Source organism: Heterodontus francisci, chromosome 4 (genome assembly GCF_036365525.1).
Source record: "Heterodontus francisci isolate sHetFra1 chromosome 4, sHetFra1.hap1, whole genome shotgun sequence".
NCBI classification, from domain to species: domain Eukaryota; kingdom Metazoa; phylum Chordata; class Chondrichthyes; order Heterodontiformes; family Heterodontidae; genus Heterodontus; species Heterodontus francisci.
The window spans coordinates 74,132,339-74,150,292 of record NC_090374.1 but is presented as its reverse complement, the minus strand read 5'-3'; the positions used below and the strand labels follow the sequence as shown (position 1 = coordinate 74,150,292).

The 17,954-nt window shown below is 44.7% G+C and overlaps 1 protein-coding gene across 7 annotated transcripts in view; it reads left to right on the top strand.

Moving 5' to 3' along the window:
* kiaa0825 (KIAA0825 ortholog) overlaps positions 1-17,954 on the top strand; it is a 743,480-nt gene that overhangs the window by 7,052 nt on the left and 718,474 nt on the right. For 5 of the 7 annotated variants that reach the window (XM_068029705.1, XM_068029698.1, XM_068029697.1 and 2 more), the window contains exon 1: positions 365-380. The exons of the other annotated variants lie outside the window; for them this stretch is intronic. In XM_068029705.1, coding sequence (XP_067885806.1) covers positions 369-380 — 12 coding nt within the window. In that variant the 5' untranslated portion in view covers positions 365-368. Of the gene's footprint in view, positions 1-364; positions 381-17,954 lie in introns of those variants that run through there. 7 annotated transcript variants of the gene reach the window in all.

Sequence of the window (17,954 nt, the reverse complement as noted above, 5' to 3'; positions counted from 1 at the left end):
AGTCAGCAGGGACACCCTTGGCGACCCTTACCTCCCACATTCTGCAGGAGGAACATTCAACTGCCTTAACCCCCATTCCCACTATTCTAAATTCCCAAGTTTTTAACCAATCACATGATAAAACAAGAAGAGAAATAGAAAAAGCCTTACCTTACCTACACACAACCGCGTCCTTTTTTGGTAAGAGGAGGAGGGCGGGTGGGAGACACTACATGAGTAGTGTCTCGGGTTCAGAAACAGCCCAAATATATAGGTTTCTACTTACCCAGCAGTCCCTGCTCCACCGAAACTCCCGATGAAATTGACTTCCCAGCTGTTCACTCCTCGCTCGCAATGCCTGTGCTCCTGGAAAAGCTGCACTCCGAAACATGAACAAAAAAGTGGGTAAGCAAACTGAACATACTAAGATGAAATAAAATAAACACAAAAACGTTTAAAAAAGAAAAAAATAACTAAAAATAAAAGTAAAATGGGGGGCCTGTGATGCTCTGAAAGTATTGACTCAATGTTCAGCCCCCGGGCTGTAGTGTGCCTAATCGGTAAATGAGATGCTGTTCCTCGAGCTTGCGTTGATGTTCACTGGAACACTGCAGCAATCCCAGGACAGAGATGTGAGCATGACAGCAGGGGGAAGTATTGAAATGGCAAGCAACCGGAAGCTTATAATGGGTATTAGTAGACAGCCTATCCCCAGAGATGGAGACAGAGAAGTCAAGAAGGGAAGGAAAGTGTCGGAGATGGACCATGTAAAGGTGACAGAAGGGTCAAAATTAGAAGCAAAGTTGATAAAGTTTTCCAGTTCGGGGCGGGAGCAGGAAACGGCACCAATACAGTCATCAATGTACCGGAACAAGAGTTGGGGGAGGGGGCCTGAGTAGGACTGGACCAAGGAATGTTTGACATATCCCACAAAAAGACAGGCATAACTAGGACCCATGCGGGTACCCATAGCAACACTTTTTTACTTGAAGGAAGTGAGTGGAGTTGAAGGAGAAGTTGTTCAATGTGAGCACAAGTTCAGCCAGGCGGAGGAGGGTGGTGGTGGATGGGGACTGGTTGGGCCTCTTCAAGGAAGAAGCGGAGAGCCCTCAAACCGTCTTGGTGGGGGATGGAGGTGTAGAGAGATTGGACATCAATAGTGAAGAGGAGGCGGTTGCGGCCAGGAAATTGGAAATTGTCAAAATGACGTAGGGCGTCAGAAAAGTCACGGATGTCGGTGGGAAGAGATTGGACCAGGGGAGATGAGATAGAGTCAAGATAGGAACAAATAAGTTCAGTGGGGCAGGAGCAGGCTGACACAATGAGTCTGCCGGGACAGTCCTGTTCGCGGATGTTGGGAAGGAGGTAGAAGCGGGCTGTCCGGGGTTGCGGGACTGAGGTTTGAAGCTGCAGAGGGAAGATCTCCGGAGGAGATGAGGTCAGTGTCAGTCCTGTGGACAGTAGCTTAATTTTCGGTGGTGGGGTCATAGTCTAGGGGGAGGTAGGAAGAAGTGTCTGAAAGTTGGCGCTGAGCCCCTACAAGGTAGAGGTCGGTACGCCATACAACAACAGCACCACCCTTGTCTGCGGGTTTGATGACCATGTCGGGGTTAGACCTGAGGGAACGGAGTGCCTCAAGTTCAGAGGGGGACAGGTTAGAGTGAGGGGGGCAGAGAAATTGAGATGGCCAATGTCTCGCCGACAGTTTTCAATGAAAAGATCAAGAGCGGGTAAGAGGCCAGGGGGAGGGGGTCCAGGTAGAAGGAGAATGCTGGAGGTGGGTGAATGGGTCTGCTGGTCGGGGGGTGGGGTGGGAAGGACTCCTGATCAAAGAAGTGAGCCCGGAGACGGAGGCGACGGAAGAAGAGCTCAAAGTCGTGCCAAGCACAAAATTCATTGAGGTGGGGACGTAAGGGGATAAAACTGAGACCTTTGCTGAGTACAGAACGTTCAGCGTCAGAAAGGGGGAGGTCAGAAGGGACAGTGAGTACACGGCAAGGGGTCAGATCAGAAGGGGTGGGGTCAGAAGGAAGTGAAGGGGAAGAAGGATCTGGAGGGGCATTAGTCCCCATCAGCTGCTGGAGCTTGCGTTCCTTGATATCTGAAAGGAAGAAAAAAAGTTTTTTGTTAATGTGTTGGATGAGACGAAGGATGAAATGAAACGGCGGAGTAGAACAGCTTTGAGATAAGGTGAGGCAGCGCTGCTGGAGAGAGGTTCAGTGTGTACATGTGGCGGCACATGGCACTGAGTGTGGATCTCAGAATGCGGTGAGAATAGCAATCCGAGGAATGTTGTATTTCTCGAAGATACCTGTAATCCTGGGTGGATTCAAAACATGATGGGTGAAACTGCAGTTGGAATCCACGTGGAATAAGTTGGAGCCAGAGACAGTCACTGAGGAAGGAGATGTGGCTGTGAAAACGCGTTTTGGTAGACACTTTATCAAATACCAGGAGGGAAATAGAAAGCAATGAAGGTGAACAAGGTAAAAGAGACAAACGAAAATCCCTTTGGAGAGAAAAGCAGAACTTCTTTAAGGTAGGTATTCCTGGAAGAGAAGTGGCAGTGAATTCAACACTAAAATAAAAGCAAAATACTGTGGATGCTGGAAATCTGAAATAAAAACAAGAAATGTTGGAAATACTGAGCAGGTTGTGGCAGCATCTGTGGAGAGAGAAGCAGAGTTAACGTTTCAGGTCAGTGACTCTTTAGAACTGTCAAATATTAGAAATGTGAAAGGTTTTAAGCGAGTAAAGCGGGGGTGGGGTAAGAGATAACAAAGGACAAGGTCACAGAATAGCTGACCAGATGGTCATGGAGCAAAGGCAAACAATTTGTTAATGGTATGTTGAAAGACAAAGCTTTATTTTATATTGTTTCTCCATGTTCTTCTTACTAAAGCATATCATCTGCCACCTGTCCACCCATTCCACCAACTTGTCTATGTCCTTTTGAAGTTCGACATTATCTTTCTCACGGTTCACAATGCTTCCAAGTTTCGTATCATCTGCAAACTTTGAAATTGTGCCCTGAACACTAAAGTCTAGGTCATTAACATGTATCAGGAAAAGCAAGGGTCCAACACTGACCCCTGGGGAACTCCACTACAAACCTTCCTTCAGCCCGAAAAACATCCATTAACCACTACTCTTTGTTTTCTGTTACTCAGCCAATTCCATATCCATGTTGCTACTGTTTATTCCATGAGCAATAACTTTGCTGACAAGTCTGTTGTGTGGCACTGTATCAAATGCCTTTTGGAAGTCCAAGAATACCACATCAACTCTGTTACCTCTTCAGAAAACTCCAGCAGATTAGTTAAACATGATTTATCCTTTAAGGAATTCATGCTGGCTTTCTTTAATTAACCTGCATTTGTCCATGTGACAATTAATTTTGTCCTGAATTAATCGTTCTAGAAGTTTTCCCACCACCAAAGATTAAACTGACTGGCCTGTAGTTGCTGGGCTTATATTTACACCCTTTTTTGAACAAGGGTGTACTGTTTGCAATTCTCCTGTCCTCTGGCACCACACCCCGAGTCGAAGGAAGACACAAAAATTATGGCCAGTGCCTCTGCAATTTCCATTCACTTCTCTGTTCTTGGATGCATCTCATCTGTTCCTGGTGCCTTATCCACTTTAAGTACAGACAGCCTATCCAATACCTCCTCATCAATTTTAAACTCTTCTAGTGTGTGAATTATCTCCTCTTTCACCATTGCTTCATCTTCCTTGGTAAAGACCGAAGCAAAGTATTCATTTAATACCTCAGCTATGCCCTCTGCCTGCATGTGGAAATCCCCTTTCTTTTTATTCATGCATGGCATGTGGGCATCGCTGGCGAGGCCAGCATTTATTGCCCATCCCTAATTGCCCTTGAGAAGGTGGTGGTGAGCTGCCTTCTTGAACTGCTGCAGTCCATGTGGGGTCGGTACACCCACAGTGCTGTTCGGAAGGGAGTTATAGTTCCAAGTCAGGATGGTGTGTGACTTGGACGGGAACTTGCAGGTGGTGGTGGTCCCATGCATTTGCTGCCCTTGTCCTTCTAGTTGGTAGAGGTCGCGGGTTTGGAAGGTGCTGTCTAAGGAGCCTTGGTGCATTGCTGCAGTGCATCTTGTAGATGGTACACACTGCTGCCGCTGTGCGTCGGTGTGGAGGGAGTAAATGTTTGTCGATGGGGTGCCAATCAAGCGGACTGCTTTGTCCTGGATGGTGTCGAGCTTCTTGAGTGTTGTTGGAGCTACACCCATCCAGGCAAGTGGAGAGTATTCCATCACACTCCTGACTTGTGCCTTGTAGATAGTGGACAGGCTTTGGGGAGTCAGGAGGTGAGTTACTTGCCGCAGGATTCCTAGAATCTGACCTGTTTAGTTCAGAGATACAGCACTGAAACAGGCCCTTCAGCCGACCGAGTCTGTGCCGACCATCAACCACCCATTTACACTAATCCTACACTGATTCCATATTCCTACCACATCCCCACCTGTCCCTATATTTCCCTACCATCTACCTATATTAGGGGCAATTGCGAATGGCCAATTTACCTATCAACAAGTCTTTGGCATGTGGGAGGAAACTGGAGCACCCGGAGGAAACCCACGCAGACACAGGGAGAACTTGGAAACTCCACACAGGCAGTACCCGGAATTGAACCCGGGTCACTGGAGCTGTGAGGCTGCGGTGCTAACCTCTGCACCACTGTGCCTGCTCTTGTGGCCACGGTATTTATATGGCTACTCCAGTTCAGTTTCTGGTCAATGGTAGCCCCCTAGGATGTAGACAGTGGGGGATTCAGCAATGGTAATGCCATTGAATGTCAAGTGGAGATGGCTAGATTCTGTCTTGTTGGAGATGGTCATTGTCTGGCACTTGTGTGGTGCGAATGTTCCTTGCCACTTATCATCCCAAGCCTGGATGCTGTCCAAGTCTTGCTGCATTTCTATACGGACTGCTTCAGTATCTGAGGCGTCACGAATGGTGCTGAACATTGTGCAATCATCAGCGAACAGCCCCAGTTCTGACCTTATGATTGGAGGAAGGTCATTGATGAATCAGCTGAAGATGATTGGGCGCAGGACACTACCCTGAGGAACTCCTACAATGATGTCCTGGAGCTGAGATGATTGACCTCCAACAACCACAGTCATCTTCCTTTGTGCTAGGTATGACTCCAGCCAGCGGAGGGTTTTCCCCCTGATTCCCATTGACCTCCATTTTGCTAGGGCTCCTTGGTGCCATACATGGTCAAATGCTGCCTTGATGTCAAGGGCAGTCACTCTCACCTCCCCTCTGGAGTTCAGCTCTTTTGTCCATGTTTGAACCAAGGCTGTAATGAGGTCAGGAGCTGAGTGACCCTGGTGGAACCCAAACTGAGCGTCACTGAGCAGGTTATTGATAAGTAAGTGCCTCTTAATGGCACTTTTGAGGACACCTTCCATCACTTTACTGATTGAGAGTAGGCTGATGGGGCGGTAATTGGCCGGGTTGGGCTTATCCTGCTTTTTGTGTACAGGACATATCTTGGCAATTTTCCACATTGCAGGGTAGATGCCAGTGTTGTAGCTGTACTGGAACAGCTTGGCTAGGGGCGCGGCAAGTTCTGGAGCACAGGTCTTCAGTACTATTGCCGGTATATCGTCACGACCCATAGCCTTTGCAGTATCCAGTGCCTTCAGTCATTTCTTGATATCACGTGGAGTGAATCGAATTGGCTGAAGTTTGGCATCTGTGATGCTGGGAACTTCAGGAGGAGGCAGAAATGGATAATCAACACAGCACTTCTGGCTGAAGATTGTTGCAAATGCTTCAACCTTATCTTTCGCACTGATGTGCTGGGCTCCGCCATCATTGAGGATGGGGATATATGTGGAGCCATCTCCTCCAGTTAGTTGTTTAATTGTCCACCACCACCAGCCGTGGCTGGATGTGGCAGGACTGCAGAGCTTAGATCTGATCAGTTGGTTATGGGATTGCTTAAATCTGTCTATCACAAGCTGCTTACGCAGTGTGGCATGCAGATAGTCCTGTGTTGTAGCTTCACCAGGTTGACACCTCATTTTGAGGTATGCTTGGTGCTGCTCCTGGCATGCCCTCCTGCACTCTTCATTGAACCAGGGTTGGTCTCCTGGCCTGATGGTAATGGTGGGGGATATGCCGGGCCATGAGGTGACAGATTCTGGTTGAGTACAATTCTGCTGCTGCCGATGGCCCACAGTGCCTCATGGATGCCCAGTTTTGCATTGCTGGATCTGTTCGAAATCTATCCCATTTAGCATGGTGGTCATGTCACACAACACGAAGGAGGATATCCTCAATGTGAAGGTGGGACGTCGTCGCCACAGGACTGTGCGGTGGTCACTCCCACCAATACTGTCATGGACAGGTGCATCTGTGGCAGGCAGATTGGTGAGGATGAGGTCAAGTATGTTTTCCCCTCTTGTTGGTTCCCTCACCACCTGCCGCATACCCAGTCTAGCAGATATGTCCTTTCGGACTCTCAGTAGTGATGCTACCGAGCCACTCTTGGTGATGGACATTGAAGTCCCCCACCCAGAGTACATTCTGTGCCCTTGCCACCCTCAGTGCTTCCTCCAAGTGGTGTTCAACATGGAGGAGTACTGACTCATCAGCTGAGGGAGGGCAGTAGGTGGTAATCAGCAGGAGGTTTCCTTGTCCATGTTTGACCTGATGCCATGATACTTCATGGGGTCCAGAGTTGATGTTGAGAACTCACAGGGCAACTCCCTCCCTACTGTATACCACTGTGCTGCCACCTCTGCCGGGTCTGTCCTGCCGGTGGGACAGGACATACCCAGGGATGGTGATTGCAGTGTCTGGGACATTGTCTGTCAGGTATGATTCCATGAGTATGACTATGTCAGGCTGTTGCTTGACTAGTCTGTGGGACAGCTCTCCCAACTTTGGCACAAGCCCCCAGATGTTAATAAGGAGGACTTTGCAGGGTCGACGGGGTGGGTTTGCCGTTGTCGTTTCCAGTGCCTCGGTCGATGCCGGGTGGTCTGTCCAGTTTCATTCCTTTTTATTGACTTTGTAGTGGTTAGATACAACTGAGTGGCTTGCCATTTCAGAGGGCATGTAAGAGTCAACCACATTGCTGTGGATCTGGAGTCACATGTAGGCCAGACCAGGTAAGGACAGCAGGTTTTCTTCCCATAAGGACATTAGTGAAGCAGATGGGTTTTTACAACAATTGACAATGGTTTCATGGCCATCATTAGACTAGCTTTTTAATTCCAGACTTTTATTAATTGAATTCAAATTCCACCTTCTGCTGTGGTGGGATTTGAACCCATGTCCCCAGAGCAATACCCTGGGTCTCTGAGTTACTGGTCCAGTGACAATACCACTATGCCACCGCCTCCCCTTGTTGATCCCTAATCGGCCCCACTCCTCCTTTAACTACCCTTTTACTATTTATATACATCTATAGAAGACTTTGGGATTCCCTTTTATGTTCGTTGCTAGTCTGTGTTCATACTCTCTCTTTGCTTCTCTTATTTGCTTTTTCACTTACCCTCTGAACTTCTATGTTCAGCTTGGTTGTCATTCGTATTCTCTATCTGGCATCTGTCATAAGCGTAGTTTTTCTTCTTTATCTTGTCATGCAGGCCTCCACCTGCCAAGAATGAGGCACACATTATTACGCCACATGAACATTAAAAACTTTAAAATGTTGCTGTGAAGAAAAAAGGGCCTATCACAAGGAATTGCCAGGCCCCTTGCCGGAAAGACCGTTTTTGCATATTAGCAGACAGTGTTGGAACAAAGGACTCAGTCCCTGCTTCTCCAATACACTGAAGACCTGGTCAGACCAGTTTAGTCACATGACTAACTGGCGGTTTGAATTTGAACTTGCCACTGGGTGTTTGAAACTCAGAAAGCTCTCTTCTCCTGGACTGAGAATGCCTCTCTCCTGTTTGCTCCCATCTTTTTCTCACAGAACTGAAGACCCATTGAAGACTCAGGTACCCCAAGAAAGAAAAGTCTCCTGCAGTGAACAAGGTTTAAGAAAAATACTGGGCCCCAATGAAAAGCAGGACCACCTACAAAAAGACTGCTGTGAGCTCGAAGCACCAGAGCAAGAAACTCTTCTGATATTGCCTCAAACCTCTCCATTTTATTTTTCTTCTCTTTTCTGTCTCTATTTGCATGTGCGTATCGTGTATGCATGCTAGCGTGTGCGCGGCGTGTATCAGTAGTCGTCGACAGAATTAGAGTTTAAGTGTTAATAAATTTCACTTTTCTTTGAACCTAAGAAGGCCTGTTTGTGCTCATTTCTTTGCCTTTATAATTGAAAAGCAACGAACAAAGATTCACCAAGGGGGAGCTCAAAACACAGTGCGTTAAAAATTAAATCCTGTTTTAAGACCAGGTGAAGGCTAAAAGGGACCCCTAGACACCTTTCTCAACTGGTCGTAACAATCTTAATCTCTAACTCTTTTGTTATCCAGGGAGCTCTTTGATTCGTTTACCCTACGTTTTCCCCTTTGAGGGAACATGCCTTGACTGTGCCCAAGCTATCTCTCTCCTTTGAAGGTAGCCCATTGTTCAGCTGCTGGTTTTTTTTGCCAACCTTTGAGTTCAATTTATTCATCCCAGATTTGTTCTTAGCCCATTGAAGTTGGCCAATCCACCAATGGAAATATTGGAATAGGTGGACAAAACCTTGGTCAAAGAACTGGTTTTGACGAGTGCCTTAAAGGAAGAGAGGTTTAAATAGGAAATTTGGGGCTTAGATATTGAAGCCTGCCAATGATCGGAAAATCGTGGATGTGCAAGAGACCAGAATTGGAGGACCGAAGAGAGGGGTTGTAGGGTTGGTGGAGGTTTCAGAGATTGGGAAGCACGAGACCATGGAGAGATTGAGAAGAACGAAAATTTTAAAATTGAGGCGGTACCAGGCTGGGACCCTATGGAGGTCAGTGAGCACAGGGGTGATGGGTCCATGGGATTTGGGATTAGTTGCCCTTCTCAAGGGCAATTAGGGATGGGCAGTAAATGCAGGTAATGCCAGCGATGCTCACATCCCCTGAATGAATAAAAGGATTCAGGCAGCAGAGTTTTGGATGAGCTCAAATTTACAGAGGGAGCAAGCTGGGAGGCCTACCAGAAAAATCATGGAATAGTCAAGTCTGGAGGAAACCAACACCTTGATGTGGATTTCAACAGCAGATGAGCTGAGACAGGGGTGACATTTAGGTGGTCTTGGTGATGGAGTGGATAGGGGGTCAGAGGCTCCTTGGTCAAATAGGATGCTGTAGCAGTTTAATTCAGTTATCGAAATATGGTTTGCAGCTATAAATCAGTTTATTGTGTTCGCTCAAGTTCAGAGACATACGCTGTTCTTAAGCATTAGACAAACCGAGAAATAAAAGTAATTACCCCGTTCCTGTGCCTGGGTAGTCACGTAACCTTTATCATCCCTTTTGAACCCAACTTTTTCTACAATTGTTAAAGAAAAGGTTAGGGTCTTCGCAGGCTGACCTTCTGTAGTATTGTTAGTGCTAATTCACTATGACGTGACGAGTGTTAATGCAAGCAACACTCCAGAAAGGGAGTAGTCCCTTCATGCTAGCTTCTTTTTCATCCTGTCTCCATTGTTCCACTTATTATCTCAAAACTGTCTTTGCTATCTTTTTCACGATGTAGCCATGAAATTATATACAGCGTACATGCTGTAACTTCAGCAAATACATAAACAACAGTGCCAGCTAAATTGTACCTACATATATACGTATACACAACTAGGTATCTTAGTGCCAAGGTTGCCAACGTTCTGGTTTAGCCTTAGACAGTGGCCAGGGAGTGGGATGGCATTGATAGCTAGGGAATGGAGTTTGAGGTAGGACCGAGGCCAATGACTTCGGACTTTCCATTATTTAGGTAGAGATAGTTTCTGCTCATCCAGTGCTGGTCAGACAAGCTGCATGACAAGTCAGAGGCAGTGGAGGTACTGAGAGACACGGTTCTGAGGTAGAGGTGTGTGATAATGTACATGTGGAACCTGATGTGTTTTAGTATGATGCTGCTGAGAGACAGCATGTAGATGAGAAATAGGAGGGGCCAAAGATGCATTCTTGGGGGACTTCAAAAATAACTGTGCGAGAGCAGGAAGACAAGCCATTACAGGAGATTGATTTTCTGGCTATGGCTGGATAGCGAGGAATGCAACCTGGTGAGGGCAATCTTGCTTAGCTGGAAGATGGGGAAAGAGGCATTGGAGGAGGCTGGTGTGGTCAACTGTGTCAAAGGCTACAGATAGTGACAAACTTCTCATCCTTCTCAACCTGTCAGTCACAAAGGATATAATTTGTAACTTTGATAGCCATTTCAGTGCTGTGGAAGGAAGGTTCATAAATGGAGTTGCAGGAAAGGGGCACAGATTTGGGACGTGTAACGTGTTCAAGGACTTGAGAGAAAGGAGGTTGGAGATGGGTGGGTCTAGTCTGCAAGGACAGAGGGGCCAAAGATGAGTATTTTTGCAGTGGAGGTTGATGGAAGATTTCAAGGAGACAGTACCTATGGAGAGGGAGCCATTAACAATATCAGCTATCCTGGGGGCCAACAAGAGAAGTTGGGTGGTCAGCTGTTTGGTAAGAACAGGGTTAAGGGAACAGGCAGCAGGTCTTGTGAACAAGCTGAGCTCGGATAAGGCATGAGGTTATATCAGAAAAACTAGAGAAGGATGCAAGTGCTGGAGCATTAGGGGAAGTTTGGCGTGGTGGACTGGGGAAGGGAAGGAAGTCACAAGAAGCTGAGCATGTGGCCTCAATCTTCGTGATAAAGAAGCCTATGAGATCCTCGTATCTGACTGAGAGTGGAAGGGGTGGGGAGCAAGGTTTAAGAAGACATTTTGTCGTGGTGAAGGAAGTTGGGGGTTATCTGTGCATTCCAGGGTGATCCTGGAATAGTGAACAATTTTGGTAAAGGGGAGCAGAGCATGATATTCATTTATGTGGTCCTGCTAGACCTGCCGATGAATGGCAGACAATGGTTTAGCCATAAACATTGAAGCCTGGGTCCCTTGGATTAATGGATTGAAGATAAGTAATAGTTTTAACTACTCCCATCAAAGGTGAAGGTGAGTGTTTGAGCAGGTTGGTCACCTATCCTCGTATCTCTTTATGTGGCTCAGTACCAAATTTTGTCTGATAACACTCTTATGAAGTGCTTTGGGATATTTTACTATGTATAGTTACTATATACTTGCTATATAAATGCAGATTGTTGTTGTTACGCTGATAGCTGGATGAGCTGAGTTGGTTTCTCTTATAAGCCATAAAAATCCACTGCAGTAGTCCTGAACATATTGCTGCTTATATATTATTTTTCTCTTGTCTTACTAGTATTTTCACTTACAAATTATTTGGTAAACATTGCTACACAACATTCTCCTTTGATGTAGAACAACTTGCATAATAATAATGGAAGACTTGGTAAATATCTGTTAATTCATGAGAGAGTTTTTAAAAATATGAAAACTAGTGAAGGCAGGTAGGAGGGGAATAAAAAAATTTGATCCACTGATGTGCATACTTTTAATGTTGTATTGTGAGACTGAAATTAGGATCCAGTTCAAAAAAGTTGCAGCCAGTTATTAACGTGGACATGATGTATCACTGCAGAATTATGAACATTAATTCACAGAAGAACTAAACTTAATTTAATTTGTTTGTACTACTAAAAACTACTGTATTCACACTAATACAAAAGCAAAATACTGCAGATGCTGGAAATCTGAGTTTAAAAACAGAAAATTCTTGAAATAGCAGGTCAGGCAGCGTCTCTGGACAGAAAAGGAGTTAACATTTCAGTTCAATCACCTTTCATCAGAAGTGCCAGGTCTGAAGAAAGGTCATCAGCCTGAAATATTAATACCGTTTCTCTGTCTAGAGACGCTGCCTGATCTGCTGAGTATTTCCAGCACTTTCTGTTTTTAAGCTCAGATTTCCAGCATCTGCAGTAGTCGTAGATTTTCCTTAAATATTTCAACAATACAATTTTAGACTGTATCATAATGATACCAATAAGATTTTTAACCTTCCAAGATTAGTGACACAGTTTTGATGATAAATGATAGTTGTCATAACTTAATAAAATCTAACTTCCCAATTTTGACAGTACAAGCAATAGCTTTATCACTTATTTCAGTAATCATTATTTGGGTTTCAAAGAACTTCTGCAGTTTATATAACAAGTTAACAATCATATACTTTCAACATTAATTCTGCAATTTAGATGACACTAAAAAAGACATGATCTCTTTAATCTGATAGATTAATTGATAGCTACAGTCGGATACAATAGGAATCCCTGTGGAAGTGATGACAATTAATTCTCCCTCTTTTTGGTGTATAGATTTTTGATCTTAAGTTAAAATAAATGATTGTGTTGTTAGTTCTCTTTAAAGTCATTCGGTGTACAGATTAAAGAATACTTAGTTGAAACATATTTTCAGCAAGTTCTTGCAATTTTATATAGAATTACATTCCACAGAAAAAGGCCATTTGATTCAACCAGTCTATCTAGTGTTAAACTCCATTTGAGCCTCTTCCCACCTTGCAGGCCCATGTATCCCTCTATTCCCTTCTTCCTCATGTATACATCAAATCTCCCCTTAAATGTATCAATGCTACTTGCTTCTGCCACTCTATGTGGCAATGAGTTCCATGTTCTTCCCATTTTGTGAAAAGAAATTCCTCATTCTTTATTTGATCTGCTAGTGGCTATCCAATATGTGTTCCCCTTGTTCTGGACTCACCGATAAGTTGGAAATTTCTCCACTTCCCCCCTATGAATCATTCCAGACAGTTTTTTTTTTCTTATTTTTGATTGCCTCTTTTGTTCACTTTTCTTTTCACTTTCACCAAGTTCCTATTCTACCCCAATCCTTTGGTTTAATAGTAATAACTTAAAGAGATCTTCAGAGTGTCTTTGATACAATTTCTTTTCCTCCCCTGGAACACTAACCATTTGAGAGTTGAGAAAATAGCACCTGGCAGGGGAGACGGTTTACAGCCATCTGGACAAAGTGTCCAGTCATCGAAGTTGATTTTTGCAAGAGTTTTGCCTGAATGCTTGTGGAACTGGCTTCAAGAAGGACAGTAGTGTTTGTTTGGTCCTCCATTGAATCCAGAGAATGTGGCGGAGGCTTTGCTGATGGAATTTCTCTAGCGCTCTTATGTTTAGTTTAGTTTAGAGATACAGCACTGAAACAGGCCCTTCGGCCCAATGAAGCTGGCCGTGAGTGTATTAGAATTGTCGAATGTAGAGATGACAAAGGCATGGAAGGGTTTTGGCAGAAGATGTGCTCAGGTAAGTATGTTACAGAGGTGGACATAGGTAGTCTTTGTGATCGAGAGCATATGGGGTCAGAAGCTCAGCTGAGTGTCAAATAGTTTAGAGATACAGCACTGAAACAGGCCCTTCGGCCCACCGAGTCTGTGCCGACCATCAACCACCCATTTATACTAATCCTACACTAATTCCATATTCCTACCACATCCCCACCTGTCCCTATATATTTCCCTACCACCTACCTATACTAGGGGTAATTTATAATGGCCAATTTACCTATCAACCTGCAAGTCTTTGGCATGTGGGAGGAAACCGGAGCACCCGGAGGAAACCCACGCAGACACAGGGAGAACTTGCAAACTCCACACAGGCAGTACCCAGAATTGAACCCGGGTCGCTGGAGCTGTGAGGCTGCGGTGCTAACCACTGCACCACTGTGCCGCTGATAGACAACCAGGTCTCACTGCAGTACAGGAGTGTGGTGACGACAACTGTTTTGTACCCTAAGACTTTTGTTGACTTGCGGAGGTCTATGTTGTCAAACACTCGCTGCCTTAGTTTGTAGGAGGCTGAGCTGGTGCAGCTGTTCCGGTGTTGGATCTCCTCATCAATGGCTTCTTTAAAGACACTGTGAAGCTCTCTTTGAAGCACAGCAGCATTGCCATTGATGACTGGGAGGAGCTTGCTACCAATCATTCAAAATGGTGACAACTTGTCCATCAAGCTGCATCATGCTTTAAATCCAAATGCCTTAATGATGAGGCAGAGCAGCAACAGAAAAAGAAAGAGAAGGAGCAAATGCTGCACTCCGGATCCTCGTGGGACGTCCTGCCCCATGTGCCCAAAGATCTGCGGGTCAAGAATCAGTCTGTTCAATCACATGAAGACCCATGGCAGGAACTCATGACCCTGAGTAGACACCATCTTCGAATCGAGGGACAGCTGATGATGAATACCTTAAATAGCTTAAAATGCTACAACTGAAAAATGACTTCATACAATTTAGTCCACTGTAATCAAAATTACTTCTCATGAATTTTAAAATGTCCAGTTAAAACCATAATTAATATATTCTGTGAACTGTAAATATCCAGTTATCTCTCTAAATTTCTTGCTCATGCACTTACCATGTCTGGGAATGCTAGCTTGGGTGCATACTATTGCTGATAACCTCATCTCAAGGATCCAAAAGCACTCATCAGGCCACCAAGGTGATGGTGAAAAATGTCCTTTTTATCTTTTTGTGCCACTTCAATCATTACTCTGTAAGCACAGTTGAATTGTTGTCTTTAATTGCTGCCTACAACATTTGTAGGAATTGAGCCTATAATTTAGCAGAAACTTGTAATTGTGATTTAATTCGATCTGGTGGCATGGCCAGTTTTGTGGGCGGGGCCAGCTTCCAGCACTCTTAAACTAACACAAAATGTTGCGGAAATTGATTCATGCTGGACGTAATTTCTGCTTTAAATTCCTGCACCATCTCTGGTTTAGCAAAAATCAGGTGAATGGCAGTAAAAAAGAAAGAGTGTAACCGAGCAGAAATTCCAGGCTTCTATCCCTCACGTCGAATGTAAATTATTTTTAAATAATCTTTTATTTGTTAATGGGTTGTGGTCGTCACTGGAATGAAGAGCATTTATTGCCCATTCCTAATTGCCCTCAAGAACTTGGTGAGCTGCTTTCTTGAACTGCTGCAGTCTGTGTCGGGTAGGCACTCCCAGCGTGCTGTGAGGGAGGGAGTTCCAATGGCAATGAAGGAATGGCTATATAGTTCCAAGTCAGGATCATGTATGGCTTGGAGGTGATGGTGTTCCAGAGTGCCTGCTGGCCTTGTCACAGGTTTGGAACTTGTCGAAGAAACCTCGGCAAGTTGCTGCAGTGCATCTTGTAGATAGGAACATAAGAACAGGAGTAGGCCATTCAGTTCGTCGAGCCTCCTCCACCATTCAGTTGGATCATGGCTGATCATCAACCTCAATGCCACGTTCCCATGCTATCTCCATATCCTTTGATGTCATTTGTCTCCAGAAATCTGTTAATTTCTGTCTTGAACGTGCTCAATGATTGACCTTCCACAGACCTCTGGGGTAGACAATTCCAAAGATTCACCACCCTCTGAGTGAAGAAATTCCTCTTCATCTCGGTCTTAAATGGCCTACTCATTCTGGACTCACCGGCCAGGGGAAACATCCTATCTATATCCACCCTGTCATGCCCTGTAAGAATTTTGAGAGTTTCAATGAGCTCACCTCTCATTCTTCGAAACTCTAGAGAATACAGGCTCAGTTTCCTCCATCTTTCCTCATAAGACAATCCTGCTCTCTCAGGGATTAGTCTGGTGAGCCTCCATGGCAAGTATATCCTTCCTTAGATAAGGAGGCCAAAACTGTACACAATACTCCAGGTGTGGTCTCACCTCGACTGTATACAATTGCAGCAAGACATCTTTACTTCTGTACTCAAATCCTCTTGTGATGAAGGTCAACATACCATTTTCCTTCCTAATTGCTTGTTGCACCTGCATGCTAGCTTTTAGTAATTTATGTCTCTCTGGACACCAGCATTTCCTAACCTCTCAGCATTTAAGAAATATTCTGTTTCTTTTTCTACCAAAGTGGATTGCTTCACAATTATTCGCATATTCCATCTGCCATATTCTTCCCCATTCACATAACCTGTCCAGGTTTGCTTGAAGCCTCCTTGTATCTTCCTCACAACTTACATTCCTACCTAGTTTTGTGTCATCTGCAAATTTGGAAATATTACAATTGGTCCCCACATCCAAATCATTTATATAGATTGTGAATAGCTGTGGCCCTAGCACGGATCCTTATGGTACCCCACAAGTAGTAGCCTGCCATTCTGCGAATGACCTGTTTATTCCTACTCTCTGTTTCTGTCAACCAATTCTCAATCCATGCAAGGAGTGCACTGTCTTTCTCTAGTTCCACTTCTCCACAGGTCACAACATATATTTACATGTTTACCCAGTTACCTATACAGTCAATCATATACTCTACCCTTTGTCCCCAACCAGGTTTCTTCAATAAACAACAAAACTATCAGCTTATTATAAAACCAGACTTATCCAGTAACGAAGCAAAGCATCAACACACAGATTGAAATATGAAAATTCCCTTTTAAATGCCACGCACTCACTCACTGCAGTTAACTGAAAAATAGGGATTTTCTCTGCAGAGCTCTTTTTTACCAAAAAAAAACAAAAAAAGGAATACTTTGGCCAAATACTTATTAATTCTTGAAGAAAAAAGAGAAGATATGGAAGGATGTCTATTGTCCCTTTTGGTCTGGTGTTCGGGTATACGGAGACGGATCACTGGGATCTTTTCTGGAGAAGTTCGTTCTAGAGATGTCAAGATGTAGTCTGGTAGGCTTTCCAGGAGAAATATGGCATGAGGGGTTTCCGTTATCCCACTCTGGATTCACAGGCTTTTCAGAGAGGTAGCGAATGAGGAGCTGGCACACTGGATTTCTCTGGGTCTCTTAGAGAGGTGTAGGAAAGAGGAGCTGGGTGTTTCTCCCTTGGTAGGTCGATCTCCAACTGCTTTTCAACATAGTCCACACCCCAACAGAACCAAAACAATCTCTCAGAAAAGAAACCCACTCCTGACCCTCATAAATTGTAACATGTCACTTCTCTTGGAAACATCTCTCCCAAGTCTCCAAGGTTTCTGTTGTTTATTGAGCTGAAGGCATCTGATTTCCAGTAAAGGTGGTTTGCAAACAAGACCTCTGTGACCCTTGTTAAAAAAGCAAAAATCCATGGAGGCTTTTCAGTTTTCCCGAATAAACCAATGTCCATAATTTAAACACAAATCCTCAATTTCTGTTTTTAAAATGGAAGCACTTTTATAACAATGGTCGCAATTCCCCCAAGGCTCCTTTAGTGCAAGGTTATGAATTATCCTTTTCTCATTACATTATACTAAATCTAAAATAGCCTGATCCCAAGTTCGTTCTTCAATATCCTGCTCCAGAAACCCATCTCGTACACACTTTTTTAACATTCATTCATTCATGGGATGTGGGTGTTGCTGGCTTTGCCAGCATTTTATTGCCCATCATTAATGCCCTTGAGAAGGTGGTGGTGAGCTGCCTATTTGAACCACTACAGTCCATGTGAGGTAGGTACACGCACAGTGCTGTTAGGAAGGGAGTTCCAGGATTTTGACCCAGTGACAGTGAAGGAACGGTGATATAGTTCCAAGTCAGGATGGTGTGTGGCTTGGAGGGAAACTTGCAGGTGGTGGTGTTCCCATGCATTTGCTGCCCTGTCCTTCTTATTGGTAGAGGTCGCGGGTTTGGAAGTTGCTGTCTAAGGAGCCTTGGTGCATTGCTGCAGTGCATCTTGTAGATGTTACACACTGCTGCCACTGTGTGTCGGTGCTGGAGGGAGTGAATGGCACCCCATTGACAAACAATCAAGCGGGTTCCTTTGTCCTGGATGGTGTCGAGCTTTTTGAGTGTTGTTGGAGCTGCACCCATCCAGGCAAGTGGAGAGTATTCCATCACACTCCTGACTTGTGCCTTGTGGATGGTGGACAGGCTTTGGGGAGTCGGGAGATGAGTTACTCGCCGCAGGATTCCTAGCCTCTGACCTGCTCTTGTAGCCATGGTATTTATATGGCTAT